This window comes from Pan troglodytes, chromosome 22 (assembly GCF_028858775.2).
Source record: "Pan troglodytes isolate AG18354 chromosome 22, NHGRI_mPanTro3-v2.0_pri, whole genome shotgun sequence".
In the NCBI taxonomy this organism is placed as follows: domain Eukaryota; kingdom Metazoa; phylum Chordata; class Mammalia; order Primates; family Hominidae; genus Pan; species Pan troglodytes.
In genome coordinates, this window is record NC_072420.2 from 42,477,555 (window position 1) to 42,504,047 (window position 26,493).

Below are 26,493 nucleotides of genomic sequence, written 5' to 3' on the forward strand. Positions count from 1 at the left end.
AGTACACTTCTGCAGTCCAGGGGCAGAGGAGGCTGGCACGCCCGGCCAACCCAAAGCAGACCCGTGTGGCAACCCGTGCCGCTCTGGGGAGCAGGGGAGGAAGGTAGGCAGGTGACGTGGGCTGGATAAAGGCAGGACCCAACGTGCAGTTGAGGGGCCCCCGGGGAGCACTGAACAGGCTCACGCCAGGGAACTTCACGCTGAGACACAACTCCACCACTCAGGGACTACCTTCTCTCAATTCTGATGTCTCAATTTTCTCTCCACAAGCACAAAAACACTCGCCCATACAGAAGGGTTTTATGAGAATGGCCTTGTATTGGCATTGCGCAGGGTGCTCTAGTGTTTTATGAGAATGGCTGTGTGTTAGTGATTGCGCAGGGTGCTCTAGTGTTTTATAAGATCTTGGCCTTGTGTTAGTGATTGCGCAGGGTGCTCTAGTGTTTTATGAGAACGCCTTGTGTTAGTGATTGCGCAGGGTGCTCTAGTGTTTTATGAGATCTTGGCCTTGTCTTAGTGATTGCGCAGGGTGCTCTAGTGTTTTATGAGAATGTCTGTGTGTTAGTGATTGCGCAGGGTGCTCTAGTGTTTTATGAGAATGCCTTGTGTTAGTGATTGCGCAGGGTGCTCTAGTGTTTTATGAGAATGTCTGTGTGTTAGTGATTGTGCAGGGTGCTTTAGTGTTTTATGAGAATGTCTGTGTGTTAGTGATTGCGCAGGGTGCTCTAGTGTTTTATGAGAACGCCTTGTGTTAGTGATTGCACAGGGTGCTCTAGTGTTTTGTGAGAATGCCTTGTGTTAGTGATTGCGGAGGGTGCTCTAGTGTTTTATGAGAACGCCTTGTGTTAGTGATTGCGCAGGGTGCTCTAGTGTTTTATGAGAACGCCTTGTGTTAGTGATTGCGCAGGATGCTCTAGTGTTTTATGAGATCTTGGCCTTGTGTTAGTGATTGCGCAGGGTGCTCTAGTGTTTCATGAGAATGTCTGTGTGTTAGTGATTGCGCAGGGTGCTCTAGTGTTTTGTGAGAATGCCTTGTGTTAGTGATTGCGCAGGGTGCTCTAGTGTTTTATGAGAATGGCTGTGTGTTAGTGATTGCGCAGGGTGCTCTAGTGTTTTATGAGAACGACTTGTATTAGTGATTGCACAGGGTGCTCTAGTGTTTTATGAGAACGCCTTGTGTTAGTGATTGCGCAGGGTGCTCTAGTGTTTTCTAAGATCTTGGCCTTGTGTTAGTGATTGTGCAGGGTGCTCTAGTGTTTTATAAGATCTTGGCCTTGTGTTAGTGATTGTGCAGGGTGCTCTAGTGTTTTATAAGATCTTGGCCTTGTGTTAGAGATTGCGCAGGGTGCTCTAGTGTTTTAGGAGAACGCCTTGTTAGTGATTGCGCAGGGTGCTCTAGTGTTTTATGAGAATGTGTGTGTGTTAGTGATTGTGCAGGGTGTTCTAGTGTTTTATGAGAATGCCGTGTGTTAGTGATTGCGCAGGGTGCTCTAGTGTTTTCTAAGATCTTGGCCTTGTGTTAGTGATTGTGCAGGGTGCTCTAGTGTTTTCTAAGATCTTGGCCTTGTGTTAGAGATTGTGCAGGGTGCTCTAGTGTTTTATGAGAACGCCTTGTTAGTGATTGCGCAGGGTGCTCTAGTGTTTTATGAGAATGTCTGTGTGTTAGTGATTGCGCAGGGTGCTCTAGTGTTTTATGAGAATGCCTTGTGTTAGTGATTGCGCAGGGTGCTCTAGTGTTTTATGAGAATGTCTGTGTGTTAGTGATTGCGCAGGGTGCTTTAGTGTTTTATGAGAACGCCTTGTGTTAGTGATTGCGCAGGGTGCTCTAGTGTTTTATGAGAACGCCTTGTGTTAGTGATTGCGCAGGGTGCTCTAGTGTTTTCTAAGATCTTGGCCTTGTGTTAGTGATTGCGCAGGGTGCTCTAGTGTTTTCTAAGATCTTGGCCTTGTGTTAGTGATTGCGCAGGGTGCTCTAGTGTTTTATAAGATCTTGGCCTTGTGTTACTGATTGTGCAGGGTGCTCTAGTGTTTTCTAAGATCTTGGCCTTGTGTTAGTGATTACGCATGGTGCTCTAGTGTTTTATGAGAATGCCTTGTGTTAGTGATTGCGGAGGGTGCTCTAGTGTTTTGTGAGAATGGCTGTGTGTTAGTGATTGCGCAGGGTGCTCTAGTGTTTTATAAGATCTTGGCCTTGTGTTAGTGATTACGCAGGGTGCTCTAGTGTTTTATGAGAACGCCTTGTGTTAGTGATTGCGCAGGGTGCTCTAGTGTTTTATGAGAATCACTTGTGTTAGTGATTGCGCAGGGTGCTCTAGTGTTTTCTAAGATCTTGGCCTTGTGTTACAGATGGCACAGGCTGCTCTTTGTCCTGTCGCGTCACCGACTCCTTTCTGTGCACATCAGCGTAGTACACACATCATCCGAGCGGACACCTTGCTCTTTTCTGGATGCACCATGGCTTAGCCAGTGCCCTACCGAGGCCACGTCTGACCTTCCAGCGCCTTCCCTAACTCAAAAGATGACAAGCAACCTTGCATGCACATCCCTGGCCCTTGTCTGGTTGCTATTTCTTGTGCACATTCCTGAGGGGGAAACAGCTGAACGGGAGGAACATTTAAAGACTGACCAGTCTCCCAATGCCGGAAGTGAGCTGTGCAGCATGCTCTGCGGTGACGAGGCCCCTGTGGGAGGGGGACCTTTTGAGATATGCAGCTGCTCACCCCGGCCCCAGGAAGCTCTCTTGGGGAACCCGGCACTCACTGGGAATCACAAAGAGGAATCGTCTTGAGGCGGCTCTCTCTTCTCCCACGGCCCACCTGGCTTCCCTACGCAGTGAGTGCCGTGGCTGGCGCGGCCCGGGCCTCGGACTCACCCGTGTGCCGCTTGCAGTGCTTGAGCATGTTGACCTTCTGCGCGAACCTGCGGTGGCACTCCTTGCACTCGTACTCCTTGATGCCCTTGTGCAGCTTCATGTGGTGGCGCAGCGCGTGCTTGGTCTTCATGCCTTCGAGGACACAGCGAGTCAGAGGCAGCCACACCCCCACGCAGCCCACCCGGGGGCCCGTGCCCGAGACCCTGGGGCAGGCACAGGCAGCGGCCCGTGCGGTACTGGTGAGGGTGTGGGCCGGCCCCCGAGGATCCCGGCCAGTCCACCAGCGGTGAGACCTGGGAAGTGACTGTGCCCAGAGGCCGGGAGGGACTGACTGCAACATCAGGTGCACTCACTCCTGCCAGGGCCTGGCCGAGCCCTGACCACGCGAGCAACGCCGGGGCGGTGGGTAAACTTCCCTGCATGCCCATGGCAACCCGGCAGGAGAATTCGGTGAGAGATAGATTAATACAAGCATGACTAAGGGTTCCCTTCAACCTTGACAATATGAGTGGTGATTGGGATTCGGACGCGAGATGGTTTCAATCTACCTGTAATTTAAGAAGCCAATCTTAAGAAGCTGAAATACTCCAAAGCCTCACTCACACAGCCAGTGGAGAGAGGGTGGCCCTGACATAGGGGCTGAGTCAGAGGGTGTGGTGCGCTGGCAGGGACAGCACTGTACAAGGCCCTCCGCAGGGGGCACAGGCATGTGCGGCTTGGTACACCTGACCGGGAGGCTGACACGCACCAGGGAACAGGGCGACCCAGCCCAAAGGCAGCCTCCCCACCCCCGAAGAGGAGCCTTCACTGTGCCTGCCCAGGGCGGTGGGCAGCCTGCACTCCCAGGCCACCGTGTTCCCTCCACATTTGGGGAAGAACTACTGAGCCTGAACACAGCTCTGTAGTAAGCTGGTCAACGCTTCCCCTCTGATTCCACCCTCACCAGATGCAGGGGTGACCGTCCACCAGCTCCTGCCAGAATTCTAAAGCCCGGGCCAGAAGACCTCCCTGGCTACGAGAAAACTGCGCGGCTGGGCCAGCAGGGGGAGCAAAGGCCCCACGATGAAGCCCGCTGCCAGCACACACAGCTGCACAACTCCTGGCCTCGGGTGGGGACGGCACCTGCAGGCCTATTACCAATGACCGAAGAGTGATTCCACTTGAAAAAGTTACTTTCAATCTTTTTGATTAAAAAAAAAAAAAGAGTGCCGGTCATTGCTGACACGCCCAGACCCCAGCACTTCCCTCTTCCTGCTTCTAAAATGAACATATTCCAAATTTCAAAACTAATACACAGTCACAGAAAACCCAGAAAATACAGAAGAGATGGCATCTCCACATTCTGACCTCCCCACCACAGCCAGCGTTGGTGACAGTAATGTTTTTTCTTCCATTTAACAAAGAAAATCTGCCAACAGTTTCAAAATAAACACAACTGCCAGACAGAGGAAATTTTAAAGCTTGCTCTACTGGGATTGTGATTTAATCCATTTACAAATTACCATGGGGAAAACTGATGTTTTTTAAATACTTATAATTTTTAATCCCGAACAGGGGATGCCTTTTTTATAGCTTTCAACACCGGGTGTCATATTCTCACCGGCCACACTAAGTTCTTGCAGATCATTCCTGAGTAGTTCAAGGCCCATGATGTGATTCTGAACAAGACATTTTCCTCCACACACACAGAAAACCTACTGGCTGGGCCCCTGCCCCCACCTGCTGGTGACAGGCTCTCACGACTACTAACAGCCTCCCACTTGGTCCCTGACACTGACTAAGTCCCTGGTCAGGGCTAGAATTTCTGGAAAAAAAATGTAAAGTAATAATATGCAACAGTGTTTCTTGCAACACTGTAATAATAAATGACTATAACAAAACAACCAGAAACTTTATAAAATAAAGGGTCTGGTTATATGAATCGTACCAAGGGCTTGAAAAATAAAATCAGGCAATATTTACATGTTCTGATATAAAAAGATCTCCAAGATGTATTTTCAAGTAAAAAAAAATAGCAAAGTATCAAAAAAACAAATGAGCACAAGCATGCGCTGGTATGTACTAGCAACTGTTACATGATAGCAAGATGACAATACTGAAATTTGGTATTCTGTAAAATAAATCTGGCAACTAATGTATTAATGCCAGCATTTTATTTCAGCTATTCAGAATTCATTTTAAAAAACGATGCAACTAAATAATTAATACATTTCAAACACTAAAATGTCTACAACATTACAAAATGTGGCTTTATCCCACACCCCTTGCCTCCCAGGGCATCTGGTGGCATTTGGGGACCTGCAGGGGACCCAGGTGTGGCTCCTCTCTGCCTAAGAGGCCCGGCCCTGAATAAGCCCCCACCCCTGCCCCTCCTGTCTCTACACGCTACTCAGGACCCCTCCAGCCAGGCCCACCACACTGTCTTAAACATTTTACTTCTTGGGGGCATTGGGGAGGAAAGGGGAGGAGCAGGTGGTGAAAGGGGCTGGGAGCTTAAGGCAGACGCGGATAAAGAGCAAGCCAGCCTGTCCCGCTAAGGCAGGCAGACACTGCTACCGACATTCTGTTCAGAGAAACCACCTGTCCCGCTAAGGCAGGCAGACACTGCTACCGACATTCCGTTCAGAGAAACCACCGCAGTGGCTCTGCGAGGACCGGCTGGGGTTTGAGGGGAGAGTAACTACGCCACCTTCCAGACCCGTTTGTATTGTTTAAAAAATATGTCTTGGCGAGGTGCATGCGCTGCTTTTTTAATAACCACCCATGTGCCATCCTTGCGCGAAGTTACCCTGGAGGAGGGGCAAGAGCCTGTGCTGGCCTCTGAGGTGAGGAACAGAGGGCCAGGAAGTGGGGAAAGGAAAGACCCCCTTTCTGGCCTTTTCTGCAGGCAGTTCTTTTAGGCTTTGACACGCAGCGTTATTCTACGGGTGCTCATAGGGGTCACCCGGCGAGTGCAGTTCATGCAGCTCCTGTGTTTCCATCACACTGTCACCGCGACAGCATGAGCAGGGTCGCTTGAAACAGCCCAAGACAGACCTGCCGCTCCAAAACTTTTAGGAAGTTGTTTTTTCAAAAAAAAAAAAAAAAAACAGGAATGGGTTAAAATTATGATGTGTACTGGAATTATCTTTGTATTTTGCTTACTAAGTTGAGACATTTTATTACTAGGTTTGTTATTAATGAATGTTCTGTTGTTACAATGAAGATTCCTCGGCCATGGTGAGTGTCTCTCTCACCACGCAGCTGATTCTAGTCTGCGGAGTGAATATGCTGAGGGTTTTGCATCTACTGTCGGACCCCATGGTGGCTTTGGGAATCATTCTATACTTCAAACAATTAGATCCTGCATTATTTTCCTACTTTTAAAACGATTTGTTTGTGCCTTTAAATTTATCACATCTTTCTGCTTTCTGGACTACTTGATTTTTCTTGCAGATTCCTGATTTAAATGCTGCCTCGAGTCCTTCTTTCCTTAAGTAAGCGACTGAAGCCTATGGGCTTCCAGGGCCACACACTGGCAATGCCTCTCGCACTATGGTCGGTATCTTGGTCACATCCCCTTCCAGAGCCCTGCAGCTGGGCGGCCTGGCTGAGCCTGGCCCGTGGCCCGCGGCACCCACACCCACCTTCCCCACACTCCCAGTTCTCGCTCACATCCCCTCCCAGCGCCCTGCAGCAGCTGAGCGGCCTGGCTGAGCCTGGCCCGTGGCCCTGGCGCCTGTACCCACCTTTCCCACACTCGGCCCGTGGCCCCGGCCCCCACCCCCGCCACACCCACCTTCCCCACACTCCCAGTTCTCGCTCACATCCCCTCCCAGCACCCTGCAGCAGCTGAGCGGCCTGGCTGAGCCTGGCCCGTGGCCCCGGCCCCCGCCCCCGCCGCACCCACCTTCCCCACACTCCCAGTTCTCGCTCATGTCCCCTTCCAGCACCCTGCAGCCAGGTGGCCTGGCTGAGCCTGGCCCATGTCCCCAGCACCCGTACCCACCTTTCCCACACTCGGCACACAGGTACTCGCGGACGTTGTCGTGCACACGCATGTGCTCCTTCAGCATGTCCTTCCTGGCAAAGGACTTCCCACACTGCTCGCAGGCGTGGCTCTTCACACCTGAGAACACAGGCATCCGCAACTCAGAGCCGAGCAGCTCCGACCTGCGGTGGCCGCAAAAAGGATGCACCAAGGAGAGGGGCCCAGCCTCCCCAGCAGCTGGAAGCACAGTAACAGGGGTGGGGTCGCCTCTTCAGCGGCCTCCACAGAGCCCTCCCGGGGATCCTGTGACTCCAGTAGATCCCTGCGGGCCTGGAGGGGTGAGGGGGCTGGGGGCGCTGGGCTGTGAGTGGCAGGGCTGATAAGGACAGGAAAAGCTGGAGAAACAGAGGAAGGCACGGGGGAGGCAAGGTGCGACGGCTCTGTGTGTAGAATACGCGGAGACCCCCGGCATCCCTCCCTGCCAGCCCCCTCCAGCGAGGGCCGGGACCCCGCATGCTGACAGACACGCACCTGTGTGGATGAGCTTGTGGCGCTCCAGGTTCCCTATGCTGTTGAAGATCCGCCCGCAGATCTCGCAGGGGTGGATGTACCTGAAACCAGAGACAAGCTCAGGATGGCCGCACAGCCTCGGGGCTCCACGGCAGCGAGGGCACTTCACCCAGCACCTTCATCTGCAAAGGTGAGGCAACAAGGTGCCACGGGGACGATAAAAGAAGCAGATATTTGAGCCTCTGCCACGGGCTCAATCGTAACCCCCCGAATTCCTACGTCGAAGTCTTAACCCCGGCACTTCAGAATGTGACTATGTTTGGAGATGGGGTCTTTGCAGACGTGATTACATGGAAAAGAGGCCATCAGGGTGGTCCCTGACCAATCTGACCAGTGTCCTTATAAGAAGATGAGATTGGGCACAGACACGCACAGTGGAACGGCCCTATGAGGACACAGGGAGAAGACAGCATTTACGGGCCAAGGAGAGAAGTGTCAGAGGAGGCGGCCCTGCCGCCACCGTGACCCCTGAGCTCCCGCCTCCAGGACTGAAGATGGTAAGTGTCTGTTGTTTAGGCTGTGCCGGCTGTGGTTCTTCGTTAGCGCCCCTGGACAGGACTGTTTAGTCACTCACTCAGCAGACCGCGCAGATTATGGCCTGTATGTCAGATGTGGCCTGGCATTAATGAAATCTAATTGTTGCAGGAAAAAGCATTTTGGGTCATTCTGTAGGCAGGGCAGGAACCCCGCTATTTTCCTGTAACATGGCCAGCTGGTGCCAGGAGACTATGCGGAAGCACAGGATAAACCCCAGCCCTGCTGCCCCTAGCCCAGCTGCCCCCGAGCCCTGCTGCGCCCCCAGCCCTGGCCCTGAGACCCAGAGGACATCACTTGTTGGAAGCTACAAATGGCTCCTTAAAGCATGTGTCTCTTTGCAAGGAAGCATGTCCCCTCTCTCCTGACACAACCCGGGAGCCCCCGACCAGGCCTCACTTCTGCACGTTGGGGTCCGGCAGGTTTTCACGGTGGATGACCATGTGGGCGTGGTAGGTGGCCTTCAGTGCAAAGCGCCGGTTGCAGATGCTGCAGCCGTAGCCCTTCTCCTTGTGCACCTCCATGATGTGCTTCAGGTACTCCTTCCCCCGGCCGAAGGTGAGCTGCGGGCCAGGTGGACAGGGCACTGCTGACACCCGCATGAGGTCCCTGGTCCTCTTAGCTAATGAGGTCGTGTCCACAAACCAGGGCACCCGACATGGCCTGAGAGCCCATGACTCATGCCAGGGCGGAAGGGACTCTCAGAGGCTTGATGGGGAACTTTTCCGAAGCCATAAGGCCTCATGCCCAAAACTCAAGAGCACGGGTCTCCTCGGAAACAAACCACCCTCCTTTTTGGCGAGCCCCTTCCATGCACAGGGGAGGCCTCGTGAGGGCTTCAGGCCTGAGCAGGGAGGAGGAGGGGGAGGGGAGAGGGGCAGGGGAGAGGCGCCCCAGCCTGCAGCCAGCACAGCCACCTTCTAGGAGGCCGACCCCCACACTTCATGTGTGTTCCTGAACCGTGTCACAAGGCAAGTTCCTGGAGGGCGCCTGTGAGACCCACATAGACCATCCCTGAGCACCAAGGTGACACGGGCTGGCCTTCCCAGGCACAGGTGATGGACAGGCACCCAGTCTGCAGTAGGACCACCGGCCCGAGCCTTTGGGGAGGGAGGGCTGCTTCCGAGATGCATGAAGGTGCCTGCTGTGTGGGGCCCACAGCCTTGAAACGACCACCTTCCTTTCCAGACCACCCAGGCACCGCGGGGCAGACCCGCCATACCTGGCACCGCTTGCAGCTGTACTTGTGAGGCTCCGAGTCTGCGCTCTCATCAGAATTGTCGTCGTTTTCTTCCGAGGAGATCCCGATCTTGCCGATAAACTCTTCCCTCTGGTGGTCATCCATCAACGCGATGTCCTGGAAAACAGCCACCACTTCCGGTTTCTAACAGCGCAGCAGACGCTTCACTCAGTTATCTACACCACAGGGACGACCAATCATTTCCCCAGATGCAGAAGAAAACGCCTCTCTGATGCCTGTGACGCCCTAACGAGCTACACTTGTGCCCCAGCCCATCCCAGCTTGTCCCCAGGGGTCCCCACCTAAACGCTAAAGCTGCCCTCGCTCTCCACGCCGCCCGTGGCTTCCTCTCACACGCGCCCAGCAAGATCCCAATCTGTGCCCAGGGCCAGGCACTGCTGGGAAGTCCCCCGAGTGAGTCTCCCATACCACCTGTTACTTCTTCAGTTCTTGATCAGCGCTTCTCCCACCCTTTATCACACCCCAAGTCCTCCCTGCTCCCGGGGCTTCTGCTCCGTTCCTCTCTTTCCTCAAAGGTGGGGAGGGACACAAATGCCAGCACCGGGCTGAGAAGCAGCCACGGCGGGAGAGCAGTACTTCAAGCCTGGCAGTTGGGCCACAGGAGGTGAGGCCAATGCAGTCACAGAATTCATTTTGGAGAGATGAAATGTGACCAATTGTCAACTATTTGAGGACGCTGCTATGGTCTGAATACTTGAACCCTCCCAAATTCCCATGTTGGATCCTAACTCACCAGGAAATGGTATCAGGAAGCAGGGCCTCTGGGAGGCCATTAGATCATGAGGCTGGAGCCCTCAAGATTGGGATTTGGGGTGGGGCATGGTGGCTCACGCCTGTAATCGCAGCACTTTGGGAGGCTGAGGCAGGCGGATCACTTGAGGTCAGGAGTTCAAGACCAGCCGGGCCAACAAGGTGAAACCCTGTCTCTACCAAAAATACAAAAATTAGCTGGACATTATGGCGGATGCTTGTAGTCCCAGCTACTTGGGAGGCTGAGGCGGGAGAATCACTTGAACCCAGGAGGTGGAGGATGCAGTAAGATCTTGCCATTGTACTCCAGCCTGGGCGACAGAATGAGACTCCGTCTCAAAAAAAAAAAAAAAAAAAAAAAAAAGAATGGGATTTGGGCCCTTATAGAAGAGATCCCTACCCTTCTACCATGTGAGGACACAGTGAGAAGGTGCCATCTACGAACCAGGAAGTGAGCCTCGCCAGACACCGAATCTATGGGGGCTTTGGGGTCTAGCCTCCAGAACCGTGAGCAGCACATGTCTGCCCAGAAGCTGCCCTGCCTGCAGAACTCTGCTATGGCTGACTGTGACAGACGCTGGCCTGGGGGCCTGCCATGAGCATGCCTGGGTGAGGGCAGCACGCGATCGACACCTTGAAGTGGACGTGGATGTGGTCCCTGAGCACATCCACGCGGAAGAACTTGCGCCCGCAGATCTCGCAGGTGTACTTCTTGTCGCCGTGGGTGAGCAGGTGCTTGTTCATATTGCTCCGGCAGGAGAACACCTGTGGCAGAGGGGCCGCATGGTGAGGGGCTGCGGCGTCTCGTGACGGGAAGGAGCCTCTCCATCAGGCTCCTCCGGGGAAACCACAACCCGGGACAGAAACACAGCACTGTGGTCCAGGCCTTGCATCTCAACAGTTCCTCAGTGTGTGAGAGACACAAATAACCACTGATGCCAGAATAAGGGTTACTTGCTGAATTGTGTAAACAGGTGCTTACGTTACAATAGAAAATTGACCATTTCCTAGTCTTTATTATAAATGTTAGTTCAGCTCCATATTTTTTAGCCCATTTAAATATTTCCCTAGGATGGACTACCAAGGAACCAGCAAACCACAGAAGTACCTGCAATTTTCTGAAAGGAGATATCAAAGAAGAAAGCTAGTTACCCCCTTGGCTTTTATACTGTGTTTAATGCACATTCCCAATGTCTCTGATTTCCTGCTCTTTCCAGCCTGGCATGATGGGTGTGGAGATGCATCCATTCATCCAATACGCATCCAAGGGGGTCACCTCTGTGACCAGGGCTGGGGTTGGCGCTGGGTGGTCCACATGACAGATGTGGCCCCACTGGCACAGAGCAGTGGACAAGGCTGGAAGCTGAGACCACTGCTAGGGCCCTAGAAACCCCAGCGCTCCACAGAACTCTGCGGGTCTCTATCTGGATGGCCGTTCCCAGCGGCCAAGTAACCCGGGGTGTGACCTCCTAAAGTTCGCCTGATGCCCACATTGTCAAGAAGAGAACGTAACAGATGAATGAAAAGGAATGAGTGATTCGCTAGGGACAGGATGCCGGCATCTCCAGGCGACATCTCTTTCCAAGATGTGCAGATGACTCGGGCTGACAGCGCTGTGCCCCATCCCAGGGATGCTAGGTGGGGCAATGCGACAGGGTGAAAGGTGAGCAGGAGAGGACAGAGTCTGCAGATGTCATGGTCTTTACAGGGAAGACTGGGCTGAAAACGACAAATAACTGGAAACAACAAAGAATTCAGTCACCCAAACTACAGGCTATTTCACACCTGCCTCAACCCTCAGTGTTTATTCAATAAACACTGCACAGAATAAAAACCTGTTTGGATGTCAGGCACAGAGCTGGTTTTGCACATACGATCTCTCAACAGCATGGAAGGCACTTGGAGCCGGTACCCCCCAAGGGGCAGAGGTCAGTGGACAGAAAGACTGGGGACGGGGGATAAGGGGCACAGGCTTCGCCCACCTCTGCCCTGTGCACAGCTGGCCCAGCTCGCAAAGGCACTCCAACTCACCTGCTCTACCCCAGCCCTGCCCCTCCAGCCCACAGTCCGGAGCCTCACCTGGACCCCCAGCCACACCTCCCTGCTCACTCATTTGCTCAGGCTTGCTCTGTGGTTTGAAAAAAATCAGGAAATTTCACATAAACACAGATTTCCATTTTCTCTTTAAAAGGTCAAAAGCTCGGTGATGGTGCTGCATGCTGGAAGGCAGGACGGCGGGGACAGTGACAGCGGGCCTCCTGCGGGGGCCTGTGCTCCCAGCTGCTGAAACACTGGATGAGCGTCACTCCGGGGCTCACGTGAGCTGTGTGTGGCTGGGGCACCCTCCCCTCGGCGGCTCCTAAAGCCACTTGAGTGACGTGCAGGAGCTGCTGGGCCCAGAGCCCGCTTGGGAGCTGCTCAGAACCCTTACTCTGCAGCATGAGCTTTGCATCCTGTGAGGGACAGTTCCTAGGCCTCCAAGGACAGATGACATCTTACAGTCACCTGAGTGAAAGCTAAGTAACGAAGAAGTGACGCCACCTCCAGTCACAACCAAGGTGCTTCTGCACAGAACTTGGGGCCATGGCAGCCTGACAGCTGTGAGGGCCACGGCATGGGCCCTAGGCTCTCCCGGGACGGGCAGCGTGTTTGCTGGATGTTTAGGATCCAGCATCTCTGCCAAGCAGCCAGGTGTCTGAATCCTGAGCTAGTGCCAGGATGGCCCCCTCACCGTGCAGCCCTCGGATGGATGTGCTCCCATGGATGACATCACCCTTTCCTCTCTTGGGCAGCGCCGGGCATCCACTGAACGTGCCTGGGAGCACCTGCCATGGGATCGGTCATGCTCTAACTTACAGAACGCCAGCCATCCACTGCACAAAGGAGACTGGCACTGACAGGCAAAATAAAGCCACTGGGTCCCCCTGCGTCCTCATTCATTGTGCCCCAGTCCTGACCACAAGGTCACTGTCTCAACGATGCTATACAGGAGAGTGGGAGCCAGGGAGCAGCTCAGGAGGAAAATCATGGCAAAGAGGAAAAGAGGCTGTCCAGGAAGAATCTTTTCTCAGCCCACTCACTGGAAACCCATCTTAAGTACCAAAGAAATCCAAATGGCAAGTGTTTAAAATGGGTGGACACCAGTTTAAGACAACCTGAGCACCCATCGTTACCCCCCAAATCTTCCCTGCAATATTCTACAAGTACAGCTCATAGAGTCTTAACTGAAGAAAATGAAGTGCTTTCCATCTCAGCGTCCGACGTGGATGCGAGCATTACCTTGCCACACACCGGGCACCCGGAAGGCTCCTTCTTGTAGCGGGCCAGGTTCTCCCCGCCGGCCTCCAGGTCCTCTCGCTTCACTCGCCGCACTCCTGAAATTGCCAACCCCACCAGCAAGACAGTGAATACACACAGAACACGCGAAGGTCCATCAGATTCCACTTCAGCCAGCATCCTTTCCAGCGCACGGGAGGACAGGGCTGCCCACAGTGGGGACAGAAGCGTGGCGGCTTAAGTAACATCACTTGCACACTGTTTGGCATCAGCACTAACCACCATTCCTGAAGCAGCCCCAGGGAAGGAAGGAAGATGGCACAACGTATGTGGGATCTGCAGAGACAGTTCTCGCATCTGAAACATTTGGAAATGTAATGGCATCGAGTGCTAAATGTTCCTAGGTGGCAGAGCTATGATGAGCTCCTATGGAAGAAGGCACTTCTACTCCATCTAAAGGCTCAAAGCCAAGTTATGATTCTTATAGATAGTGAAATAGGCAGGCATTTTTTATTTAAAAGATACTAATATTCATCTCTCGCAAATTAACATTAGTCAAATCAACATCAGGCTGGTAAATAAAACCTTTATGGTTTTGAGGCATATTGTTCCAAATTGGGATCAAGACAGACTTTTAAATGTTCATGCAAAACAGGTAAGTTTTGACCAAAAGAGAGAAACCCACTTCTCAGGATCTCTTTCTATACTGCCGACCCATTCTGGGAGCATTCCTGCCTGGCCAGGTGTAAGTGCAGAGCTGGATTTAAAAATGCTCAGCAAACTGGACGTTGGACAAACGGACCGTTCTCCAAAGGCTCCCAGCATGACAGACACAGGAGTCTGAGGCACAGCTTAGACTAAGCTCCAATATGAGGGACAAACCCATAAAACAGTCACAAAAACATGAGTTTACTCCCACAGAAGACGACCCGAGTTACATTAAACTGTAAAATGCAACCCAGCTACACTGTGTCCCTGGAAACAGCTGACTTCCGGCAGCATCCACAGTTACCGGCATTTATGGGCGCTTGCCATGTGCGGGGTCCTGTGCGGGAAGTTTCAAGAGCAGGGTCTGGTGCAACCATCACAGCAATGCTAGGGGTTCAGGTCTGAGTACTGTCTCCCCTGCATAGGTGAGAAAACTGAGGCACAGTAGCTTGCTAAGGCTACCCAGTCACTAAGTGGAGTCCACGTTTGATTCGAGAGGCCCTAAGTATACCACCCAAGGAACCACAAAGAAAAACGTTGTGGGTCTTTATGAATCAACACGAAGAAAAGAGTTGAGCAAAAAAGGAAAGTGCTAAAAGGTACACAGGATGCAATTCCAGCCTTGTTTTTTTAAAAAAGGGACGAAGGCACACGTGTATGCCTATTTGGACGGACATGGTTATACTTCATTTTTTATTTTTATATATATTTTTTGAGATAGGGTCTTGCTCTGGAAAGCAGTGATGCAAGCACAGCTCACTGCAGCCTCGACCTCCCAGCCTCAAGCAATCCTCCTGCCTCAGCCTCCTGAGTAGCTGGCACTACAAGTATGTGCCACCATGCCCAGCTAATTTTTTGTAGAAGCAGAGCCTCGCTATGTTGCCTGGGCTGGTCTCGAACTGCTGGCCTCAAGCGATCCTCCAGCTGCGGCCTCTCAAAGTGCTGGGATTCCAGGCGTGAGCCACCATGCCCAGGAGGGTTCTACTTTACACAGGACTTTGTGGTCTCACATCTTCTTTTCAACAAGCATATGCTTCATTTGTAATTATGAAATAATTTTTTCCAAATTTCAATGAAAAGGTATATGAAGGGCTGCAGCTCTTAGTTGCTCTTATACTGGTTTTTCCCACTTTCTGTCATATTGAAAGCATTTTTCACAATATCTAGTATCTTTGAAAAAACACTTCTAATGACAGTAAAACACTGGACCCTACAAATCGTCCAGTTTTCTTAGCTCCTTCCCCAGTGTGGAACATTTAGGGTATTTCCAGCTGTTTCTCCTTGCGCACAGCAGGTCTGACACCTGTGTCTCAGCAACTTACTCTCCTGAGACAGGTTCTCAGAAGAGGATGAGCCCATCGGATGGTGGGCATTTCCAGGCAAAGGAGCAGGCGGCGCCGAACTGCTCCCCAAAGGCCCTGCTGACTGCTCCATGCCGCCCTGCCCCACCCCGCAGGAGCTGCCTCTCCCCGCCCGCAGCAGGTGCGCAGGCGGCCTCACCTTCCAGGTGCCGGCGCTGGTGGTCCAGCATGACGTCCTTGCGGTAGAACATCTTGCTGCAGACCTCACAGGCAAATTTCTTGTCGCCGTGCTTCTTCTTGTGCTTGGAGAGGTTGCTGTTGGTGGAGAAGAATCTGAAACACATCTCACATTGGAACGTCTTGTCATCTGTCCAGAGAGCAAACAAACACACAACGATTTTGAGGTAAATAACATCTCACGCAGGCACGCATGTGTGGCCTGAACGTCAATAAAGCGCGGGTGACGGGCATGAGAGTCACGGGGACGCGTGGCCAGGAAGAAAACAGCACCTGTGTGTCATACACTGTCTACCCCAGGAACTCACGATGCAGAGACGGGAACCGCGGTGCTTGAAAAGCAGACACGGAGCTCACCTTTCATCACCAAGCAACGCCAGCCGCCTCCCTCCCGGGCCACCCTGTCCCACAGCACCTGGGGACGATGACTCCACTTCCGTCAGGAAAGCTGCCCAGTCCAAAGCTTCCCCTGGGCCTGCACCCTCCACCCAGCATGACTGACTGACAGATAGAATGACCTACCTACCAACCAACCAACCACCCAAGCAACTGACCACCCGACCAATGTGGCCGCCCCTGCCCCCAGGATCCCTGGTGTCGGCCCCTCCCAACTCCTTCCCCGTGGGCGGGCATCAATGTGCCCATATTCCCCCCTTCACCCAAATCCTCCTCAGCACACACACAATCACACACCACACAAATACAAACACACTCAACACACCCCCCCCACACAAATACACAATCACACACACCACATACACACACCACACACACACATGCCCCACACAAATACACAACCACACACACCACATACACACCACACACACACGCCCCACCCAAATACACAATCACACACACCATACACACACCACACACACACACCCCACAGAAATACACAATCACACACACCACACTCAACATACCACACACATGCCTCACACAAATACACAAATACACAATCACACACCACATATACACACCACACACACATACACATACATGTCACACACACCATCACACACTGCAAATACATACACACCCAACACACATCACACACACACACATGCCCCAAATACACAATCACATACCACACAAATAATATACTCAACACACCACACAAAAACACATGCCCCACAAATACACAATCACACACACCACAAATACACACATATTCAACACAAACTACACACACAATACACAAATAACACCACACACAGAAGCCACAAATACTCAACACACCACAGATGCAAACCCCACACAAATGCACAATTACACCACATATACATTCAACACATCACACACATATAATCACACACCACACAGATACACTCAACATACACCACATACACACCCCACAGACATTCAACACACACCACATACACTATCACACACCACACAAATACACCTGCACTCAATACACACCACAAATACATTCAACACATACCACACATACACCCCAAATATACACACACCACACAAATGTACTCATACCACACACACGAGCCCCACATAAACGCACTATACCACATACACACACATTCAACACACCACACACATATAATCACACCACAGATACACTCAACATACACCACACACATCCCACATACAAACACATTCAACACACACCATATACATTATCACATACCACATACACACACACTCAACACACACCACACACACATATACATTCAACACACACCACTCACCCCAAATACCCAATCACATACTACACAAATACAGTCAACACACACCACATAAACATACACTCAACACATACTACACAAACACACATACTCAACACACCACAGAAATATACAATCATACAACGTACACCCACACATTCAACACACACACCACATACATACTCAACATACACCACAAACTCAACACACACCACACACAAAAATACACATTCAACACACACCCCACACAAATACACACCACACACACATTCAACATACCCCCAACACAAATACACACATTCAACACAAACCACACACAATCACACCACACACTCAACACACACCACACACACCCCCCCACACAAATACACACTCAACACACACATCCACATATATGCCCCACACAACACATACTCAACACATACACCACACACAACCCACACACAAATACACACACAACATACAAACACATACGCTCAGCACACCAAATACACACACCACACATAAATACACAATCACGTATCACACACACCAAATACACACTGAACACATACCACACACATACACCACACACACACTGAACACATACCACACACACATAATACGCCACACCAAATACATACCACACACGAATACACACAAATCACACATACCACAAATACACTCAACACACACACCACACACCTCATATTCAACACACACCACATACACACAAACACACCACACAAATACTAAACACACACCACACAAATACATCCACATACCACACAAATACATCCACACACCACAGAAACACACAGCCACACACCACAGAAACACACAGCCACACACCACAGAAACACACAGCCACACACCACAGAAACACACAGCCACACACAGTCCATGAAGCTTCCAGAAACACCCACATCCCTGCATCCCAGACCTCATCTCCAGCCCCTCCTGGAAGGTAGCCAGTCAAACGGTGGTTTCTGCTCCGCCCAGGACACTGACAGCCCCCCAGTGCCATCTGTCCCTCCGACTCTCACACAGGCACCTCGGGGGTCCTCACTGCCCAGTCCCTCACCCTGCAGTATCAGCCCCAGGTCCCCTCGCCCTGCCCACGTCCATCAGATGCCTCACCAGTTGACGGCTACCCCAGGGCCCAGCAGAGCTGCGTTCTCCTCCCTGTGTCGCCAACGTGGGAGGACATGACAGCTGGGTGACCCAGGAGCGGGGCACCAGAGCAGACTGCATTTCTGGGCCCCTGGGCTCTCACCCACGGACCAGCTCCCAGGCTCAGTGTTTGCCAAATATACAAATCCCCAAAACTGCACTGAAAGCTGCCATTTGTGCAAAGCAGCCGCCCTGCGCCTGTCCCTCTCTGCTGCCCGAGGGAGCCGCCACAGAGTGTCTCAGGGTCCCCCTGTCTAGGGTTTCCCTGCCTCAGGGGCCAGATCCTTTGTTGTGGGCCACCCTGTGCACCGTGGGATGCTGAGCAGATACCGGGCTTCCACCCAGTAGGTGCCAGGAGCACCCCTCCCCACCAAGGTGTCTGCAGACATTGCCGACAGCGTCCCTTGGGGCAAACGCCCTCCACTCTCCACCCCCGCCAGGTAGAGATTCACTGGCCAGGGCTCACAAAATGAGACTCTCTGGGGTGGGCCTTGGGCCTCCACATGCGTCTGGCTTCACTCAGGTGATCCCAATGTGCAGCCCAGGTTGGGGGTGAGGGAAGCAGACAACCTGGTGCCGGGAGAGCCAGGCGCTCTCAACTCCTCCCAGCTGGGAATGGACAGGGCATGGCCATCTGCGAAGACAGGAGGCAGCAGTGGGGAAATCTACGCCCCATGGGTGCCACCCTCAGGACAGGCGAAGCGCTGGGAGGGGACAGTCCCCTCCCACAGCTCCAACCATGGCAGGACAGTGGGAGGTGGCCTCTGCCAGGGCTGAACACAGTAGAGGTGGCCCTGTGCGAGGCTCCCCTGCCCACATCCCACCCCACCTGCAGCGTGACCTCAGCCCAGAGCCAGCCTCACCTGGGCCATAAGAGGAGCACCGTGACAGATGCTACGCTGAGTCCCAGCCTAACATACTGCTTGCCTTCCTCCTATAAAGTGAAACATTATCCATATAGCCACTGCCCTCAGTTTCGTTTTGGCTTAAGATGTGATGGGCTCTGTCCGGATCCACACGACTGCATGATATGTGTCCTTCACACACTGCGTCTGAGGCGTGCGTGTTTACAGTGCTGGACGTTTTCATGATGACTTTAATGGCTATGTGATATTCCATCCAGCTCACTTCTCAAAACTCACTTTGCTATTTTTGACACTGTAGATAATTTATTGATGGAATCTTTAGTAATGCATATTTTTTTCTTCTGTCAAATCTCTTTATCATGAATTCTTAGGAATGGGACCACTAGAGCCAAGCGCTTTGTGAAAGGCCACACCTTACAGCACTGTGGCATCAGATCACCACAGGCCACACCTTTACAGCACTGTGGCATTGGATCACCACAGGCCACACCTTTACAGCACTGTGGCATCAGATCACCACAGGCCACACCTTTACAGTGCGTGGCAACGGATCACCATAGGCCACACCTTTACAGTGCTGTGGCATCGGATCACCACAGGCCACACCTTACAGCACTGTGGCATCAGATCGCCACAGGCCACACCTTTACAGTGCGTGGCAACGGATCACCATAGGCCACACCTTTACAGTGCTGTGGCATCGGATCACCACAGGCCACACCTTACAGCACTGTGGCATCAGATCGCCACAGGCCACACCTTTACAGTGCGTGGCAACGGATCACCATAGGCCACACCTTTACAGTGCTGTGGCATCGGATCACCACAGGCCACACCTTACAGCACTGTGGCATCAGATCGCCACAGGCCACACCTTTACAGTGCGTGGCAACGGATCACCATAGGCCACACCTTTACAGTGCTGTGGCATTGGATCACCACAGGCCACACCTTACAGCACTGTGGCATCAGATCGCCACAGGCCACACCTTTACAGTGCTGTGGCATTGGATTGCCACACTCCCCTCAACCTGGGCCTCCTGAACAGCATAGGTGAGCCTCCCTCCCAGCCAGGCACTAAAGAGCACAGGTGAGCCTCCCTCCCAGGCAGGTGCTAAAGAGCACAGGTGAGCCTCCTTCCCAGGCAGGTACCAACCAATACAAGTGAGCCCCCCTCCCAGGCAGGTGCAAAACAGCACCCATGAGCACCCCCTCCTGGGCAGGTGGCTCCACTAGTCCTGCCGCCCCGTGGAAGGCAGTGGTGCTGCCAAGAGCTTCAGCTTTCTCCCTCACAAGCCCCTCGTGACCATGGAAAGAGAACCTACTTCAGGCCACTCCCCAGCTGTCCCGGACAACTCTGCCAAGCCGAGGGTGGCTTCTCCCGCAGCCACCCACTCGCTGCCAGTCCAGGAACCCACATGGGCACTGGGTCCCAACAATGCTTCTCCCTCCAATAACCCTGCGCCGAGGGGGTCTAGGTTTATGTCTGAATAAATGAGCCACTGAGAACAGCTGCCTACTGGGGTCTGACGAAGGGAGAGGGGCGCAGGGCACCCGGGGATGGAGAGGGGATTACTGGGGGAGGCTGGTGGGCCGCATTTTGCCTGAGGGCCTGGACGTGAGCCTTTGCTATTCCGTAGCACAGTACTTATGGTCAGACACAGCACAAGGAACACGAAGATGAGTTACACCAGCACCTGGTCACACCACAAGGGACAGGCACCACAACAGGTCCCATGGAGGGAGCTTCAGAAAAACCCACAAGACTGTAACATTTTAAAACTTCCCCCCACACCCCTCTCCAGGGTGTGCTATGAGTCCTCGAGAGAGGGCGACACAAAGGCAACAGTGACTCATCCCTCTGTGCCCCGCTGGGGACCCCCACTGCTTGGGCCTCCAGTGCCACCCACCAATGGGAATGGGGAAGGCGTGACTCCCACATACTTGGTTTAATTCTTGGTACAAATTCTTGGTTTAATTGTCTAAGGAAGATACACATTCTCTTAACTTCAATACGATAAATAAGTATAAGAGCATGCAAATCATATATTATGCAAACAAGCTCCATTTCAAGGTTTTTATCCTTTCTGTTCAGTCTAAAACGGGTAACCTTTGAAACTAGAACGTCTCAGGGGAAGAGGTGGTGCGATGCAGGTCCCTGGCGCTCTGCGGGTTCTAGGTGACTAACAAAGGCCAGCACCTGGCCTAACAGCATCTCTGGCTGACAGGAAGCTGCTGCTGCCTTAGCCGCTTCTAGTACTTTGTTTTATTTGGGTCCAGAGAAATAGTTGAGAATATCAGAGGGCAATGCCTCTTCCTCAACCTTGAGTCTGCCTCACCAGAGCGCCTTAGATGGTAGCATCACTCTTGGGAACCCCAAAACCCTCGCCTGCTACACTCCTGCAGGACTGTGGGGACCCCAAGGGGAGGTTCGCAAACAAGATGAAGGTTCATCTGTCTGGCCGGGGCTGCGTTAAGTGGAAGTCTTCAGGGGACTGTGCCCCAGGTTTCTTGGGAATTCTTGTGATAGGAGGGCTTAAAATGCAGGAGGTGCGGCACACTGGAAATTCATCCAGAAGCTTCTGGAGGCCACCTCATGCCAGACATGGATCCTTCAGAGCTGCTAAAGCTTAGGCAAAACATGACTCATTCCTGCCCCTCAGAACAGTCCAACCCGAGGAAGAAGGCATCAGGGAGGAAGAACCAAACCCTGGTTTCAAATAGGAGCCCTCAGAGTAGAACTAGCCAACCCCACCAAGGGCCCCCCGCGCCCAGCAGCTACAGCAGGGGAGCAGGGCCTCTCACATGGCCCATGTGCGGCAGCTCTGGTCAGAGCCCCTGGGAGTCCGCTGCTGCAGGTGCCCTGTTCTCAACACAGGGGCGGGTGGCACCTTAACAAGAACAACACAGAGATGCAAGTGACAGACACAGAGCAGGTGGACAAGGACGGGGTGGGCGTCGAAGGCTAACCTGGTAGGTCTCTAAGCCGACTGCCGCCGGGCCCCCCCTCTCCAGGGTGTGCTATGAGTCCTAGAGAGAGGGGGACACAAAGGCAACAGTGACTCATCCCTCTGTGCCCCGCTGGGGACCCCCACTGCTTGGGCCTCCAGTGCCACCCACCATTGGGAATGGGGAAGGCGTGACTCCCACATCCCAGAGGGTGCACGTCATCACTGCAGAATACAGGGGCGTCCTCGGGCCACGTGGAGAAGCGCAGCCGGCAGGACGGCCTTGGCTTTCCTTTGGTCTGTTTACTTGCCAGCAGCAAATTCGGCCAGAGAGACAGGGGCCTCAGACGCCCCCCAGGCCCGAAGAGGCCACCTCTCCACTACAGGCTGGTCCAGGCACACCCGGCTTCAGGCCTCACACAAGGAAAATGCTTTATTTTTGGAAGCTGGTGCACACAAGCAGGCTCAGAACAAAAAGAATGCGTGCAGGGGCAACCCCGTTCCACCCTGGACGCTGCAGGAGATGTGGATGGAGGAGGGCTCGCGGTTAGGAACAACCTTTGCAAGCAAGCGAGGCAGCACTCACACTCCTCCAGCCATTATCCTGATCTTTTCCTTTCTTCCTCAGACGGCCCTAGAAAACATTGGACACTGCTGCTCCCTGTTTTTAGCCAGAACGGCCCCCCGCTTTACAATGCTCTCCAGTGTGGGGCCATACGCAGCTCGGCTGACAAATGCAGGAAGAAAATCAATCCCTTTTTACTGGAAAGTTTCCATCTGTGTATCTTTAGGGTAACTGCTTTGAAGCAAAATGGACAGAGGGAAATGTTAAAAGTGAGGCTGTCTATTCATGAAAACAATCTTTACTTCGGACTAAAGTTCCACGGTCTCCGCGGCGTATCTAGAATCCGTACCGCGCAGCGGCCGAGGGGAGACCTGACCGGCGCCCTCACCTGTCCTGCAGTTGTGGAACTCCAGCGCGCTCTCGATGCGGAAGGTCTTCTCACAAGTGCCGCAGCGGTACCTGTACTCGCCGTCCACCTGGTCAGAGGGACACGCCGTGGGTGAGATGGCCCAGCGCAGAGTCCACAGATGCCGAGCCCCCGACGTGCTGCCCGGGCGACTCCACGCCTGTGTCTGTTATGACTCTGACCTCCACCACCCTCCCGCTCTATTTAGGAACACAAAGGATGTTTACTCTTGCTGTTCACCTGCCCTAGAAAGGAACTCCACACTCAGGGAGCCCCACTCCAAGCACCAAACACTCCCATTCTCCTGACTCTTCCTGCTGCGCTTGTGGGCATCTGACCAGGACGAGGGGCTGACAGGTGGCCCAGGGATGCCAGGACACCCACAGCCCTCACCTGCTCTCATCCCTCCTGGGACTCTCTTCTCAGGGACGCTTGGACACCCACAGCCCTCACCCGCTCTCATCCCTCCTGGGACTCTCCCTTCTCAGGGATACCTGGGCACCCACAGCCCTTGCCCACTCTCCTCCCTCCCCCACAGGGCTCGCCCACTCTCCTCCCTCCCCCACAGGGCTCGCCCGCTCTCCTCCCTCCCCCACAGCCCTCGCCGGCTCTCCTCCCTCCCCCACAGGCCTCGCCCGCTCTCCTCCCTCCCCCACAGGCCTCGCCCACTCTCCTCCCTCCTGGGATTCTTTCTTCTCATTACAACATGGTGATTTGGTCAGTTGTCTGTGTTGTCCACACAACTGGGAAGAGAACCCTGGGCTTGTTTCCACCCACCTCGTTCCTGCTGTGCTTGTAGGAAACGTGCTGCTTTAGGCTCTCTTTGCGGCTGAACAATTTTGCACACTCTTCGCACTTAAACAGCTTGTCACCTGAGGAACCAACCAACAGAGAGCTCATTCACTACTTAGAGCATTTACCGAGAGAAGCATGCCCACCGGGGAAATGCCCCACGAGCCGCCTCGCTCCCACCATGCGAAGGGGCTGCAGAGATGATCGCCCACAAATGCAGCCTCTCACTGGCGCAGCTCGTGGGAGACGACCCAAGGAGGGGAGACTCCGCGCTGTCCTCCCACCCCCAGCCCCAGCCCCAGTCCCGGTCCCAGCCCCAGCCCCAGCCCCGGGCGCCAGCCGGGCCTCGCGGACTCACCATGCGAGCGCACGTGCCTGCTCAGGTTGCTGCTGTTCTGGAAGATCTTGCTGCAGATATTGCACTGGTAAACCCGCTTGTGCTCCCCGAGCTGTTTGATGAGCTTGCGCCGGATGCCGTGTCTGCTCGAGAGAATTAAGCTCCTCTTGAGCGTGATGGTGTTATTCTGATGATGGGTGAACCTGCCCAGGGACGTCAATAAGTTGGGAAAAGACAGGTGGGAAAAAAGTTCCAGGTTACAAGCAGCATGAAAACGGCCTCCTTCCAAAACTTCCCAGCTAATCCCGAGCCTGCATGCGAGAAAGGAGGGAATGCGCCCGGGCGTCACTCCCAGCTTCCAGGGCATCTGAAAGGGACACCTTGAATATATAATGACATTAGGCAGCTTTAGCTGCAACAGCCACACACCTGACTCTGTTCTAACTCTGGCCACCAGAAAGCCTGGAGGTCAATTTGTGCCTCAATTAGAATAACCACACCTGTTTTCTGCTCCTGTCACTCTGTCTTAACTCTTCTCTGTTTTACATATTATCTGAACCTGATTTTTAAAACTTCTTTTCCCTGTTAGATGTATTTTTGATGGTAAGCCACCTGAACTCTTCTGGGCAATAAGATAAAGTATAAATAAATAAACAGGTAACATCATTTCTGATATTACTTTTGCCAACTACAAGAGGTGATCCAAAAAGGGCCAAAAAAAAGTGACCACCAACTTACTCAACTCCATGGTAAAAATGACCCAAGAATCGTAACTAAAACACAGGGCAAGCTGTTAAATTTACTGAAATTCAAATAGCAAAGTGTTTTACCACAGCAGCATCACGAAAGCTAGAAGCAACCCAACTGTCCATCAATGGATGCATGGATACACAAAATATGGGGCATATGCATGATGGTATATTACTCAGTGTTGAAGGAAATTCTGACACAGGCTACACATGGATGAGCCGGGGTAGAATAAGCCAGTCACATAAGGACAAATCCTGTCTGATTCCACTTATAAGACATCTCTAGAGTCATCCAATCCACAGAGACAGAAAGTAGAATGGTGGGTGCCAGGGGCTGGGGGAGGGGGCTGGAGCGGGTGCTTAGTGGGGACAGTGTTTCAGCTTGGGAAGATGGGAAAGTTCCACAGATGGATGGGGGAGATGGTTGCCCAACAGTGTGAACATCCTGAATGCCACTAAATTGTGCACTTAAACATGGTTAAAATGGTTAAATTTATGCATATTTAACCAAAATAAAGCATTTTTCTAAAGCTGTTTTCACAGTGGATGCACCATTAAACTCCTGAGCTCCAGAACATTCCTGCTGCCTCCTCAGCAGGTCTGTTTCCATCTCCTTCCCTGGGGCTTTCCTGCTGGGAAGGTGCCTTCCCTCCAGAATGGCCTGGCTGCTGCCAGCACTGTCTGTCCACAGGACGGCCCCAGGTGCCAGGCAGGACTTACTTTGGAACCGAGCTGGTGTCAGTGGTGGTGGTGGCCAGCTTCCCCAGAACCAGCTCCATGATCCGCTCATCTGGCGTTGCACTCACAGGCTCATCCGGAGGGACCTCGGTAATGATCTCTGCCACTTGCTCTGTACGAAGGGGATGTGACAAGCTAAGTAACCACAAGAGCAGGGGACAAACACAGTCAAACCATGGTGACACACTGCCCCATGGGAACCACAGCCAGGCCAGAGTGGTAGCCACAAATGTTGAGGTTTACAGAGGGGGAAAAAAAAACTGTCAATATTTTGGGATCCACACATTTACTAGTACAAACAGAAAAGCAAAATGTTTTTCTTAGCCTAAACTGAAGTTATAATTTGTTATTCTTTTTAAAAACCACAACATCATAACATTACTTCAATCCCTCTTCATACCAACCAAAAACATTTTGGATATATAGCAGAAACTTCGAACTTACTACATCAATTGTGACAGAGTTTTAGAAATGTTAATGTTTCTAATTAAATGTGCCAACATTAGTAAAACCATTTTAGCTAACCATTTTGTATAAGAGTTAAAGATCACATCATCGCCAATACTGGAGACCCTGGCCAGAAACCCAAGATAAATGAAATAGGGGAAGATTACACAAAAAAATTCAACCACTGGTTTCTACCACTTTGCCTACTAAATGTCTTCTCAACACAAGTAAGAATTAGTGAAATATCTACCTGACACGCTTTCCCCCGCCCCCATCTTCTCTGCCTATTCACAGAGACCTGGGGAAACTGGCCAGGGGGCTTTCAGGCGCTC

The 26,493-nt window shown here is 52.6% G+C and overlaps 1 protein-coding gene across 8 annotated transcripts in view; it reads right to left on the reverse strand.

The window, feature by feature from the left end:
• PRDM15 (PR/SET domain 15) overlaps positions 1-26,493 on the reverse strand; it is an 80,139-nt gene that overhangs the window by 13,912 nt on the left and 39,734 nt on the right. For 4 of the 8 annotated variants that reach the window (XM_016938571.3, XM_016938568.4, XM_016938570.3 and 1 more), the window contains 13 exons: positions 25,697-25,826; positions 24,249-24,430; positions 23,876-23,970; positions 23,081-23,168; positions 22,150-22,209; positions 15,442-15,609; positions 13,237-13,331; positions 10,591-10,722; positions 9,169-9,303; positions 8,346-8,509; positions 7,374-7,453; positions 6,861-6,980; positions 2,873-3,004 (listed from right to left, as the gene is read on the reverse strand). In XM_016938571.3, coding sequence (XP_016794060.1) covers positions 2,873-3,004; positions 6,861-6,980; positions 7,374-7,453; positions 8,346-8,509; positions 9,169-9,303; positions 10,591-10,722; positions 13,237-13,331; positions 15,442-15,609; positions 22,150-22,209; positions 23,081-23,168; positions 23,876-23,970; positions 24,249-24,430; positions 25,697-25,826 — 1,581 coding nt within the window. The remainder of the gene's footprint in view (positions 1-2,872; positions 3,005-6,860; positions 6,981-7,373; positions 7,454-8,345; positions 8,510-9,168; positions 9,304-10,590; positions 10,723-13,236; positions 13,332-15,441; positions 15,610-22,149; positions 22,210-23,080; positions 23,169-23,875; positions 23,971-24,248; positions 24,431-25,696; positions 25,827-26,493) is intronic. The other 4 variants (XM_016938572.3, XM_016938569.3, XM_063803545.1 and 1 more) reach the window with 1 other exon arrangement.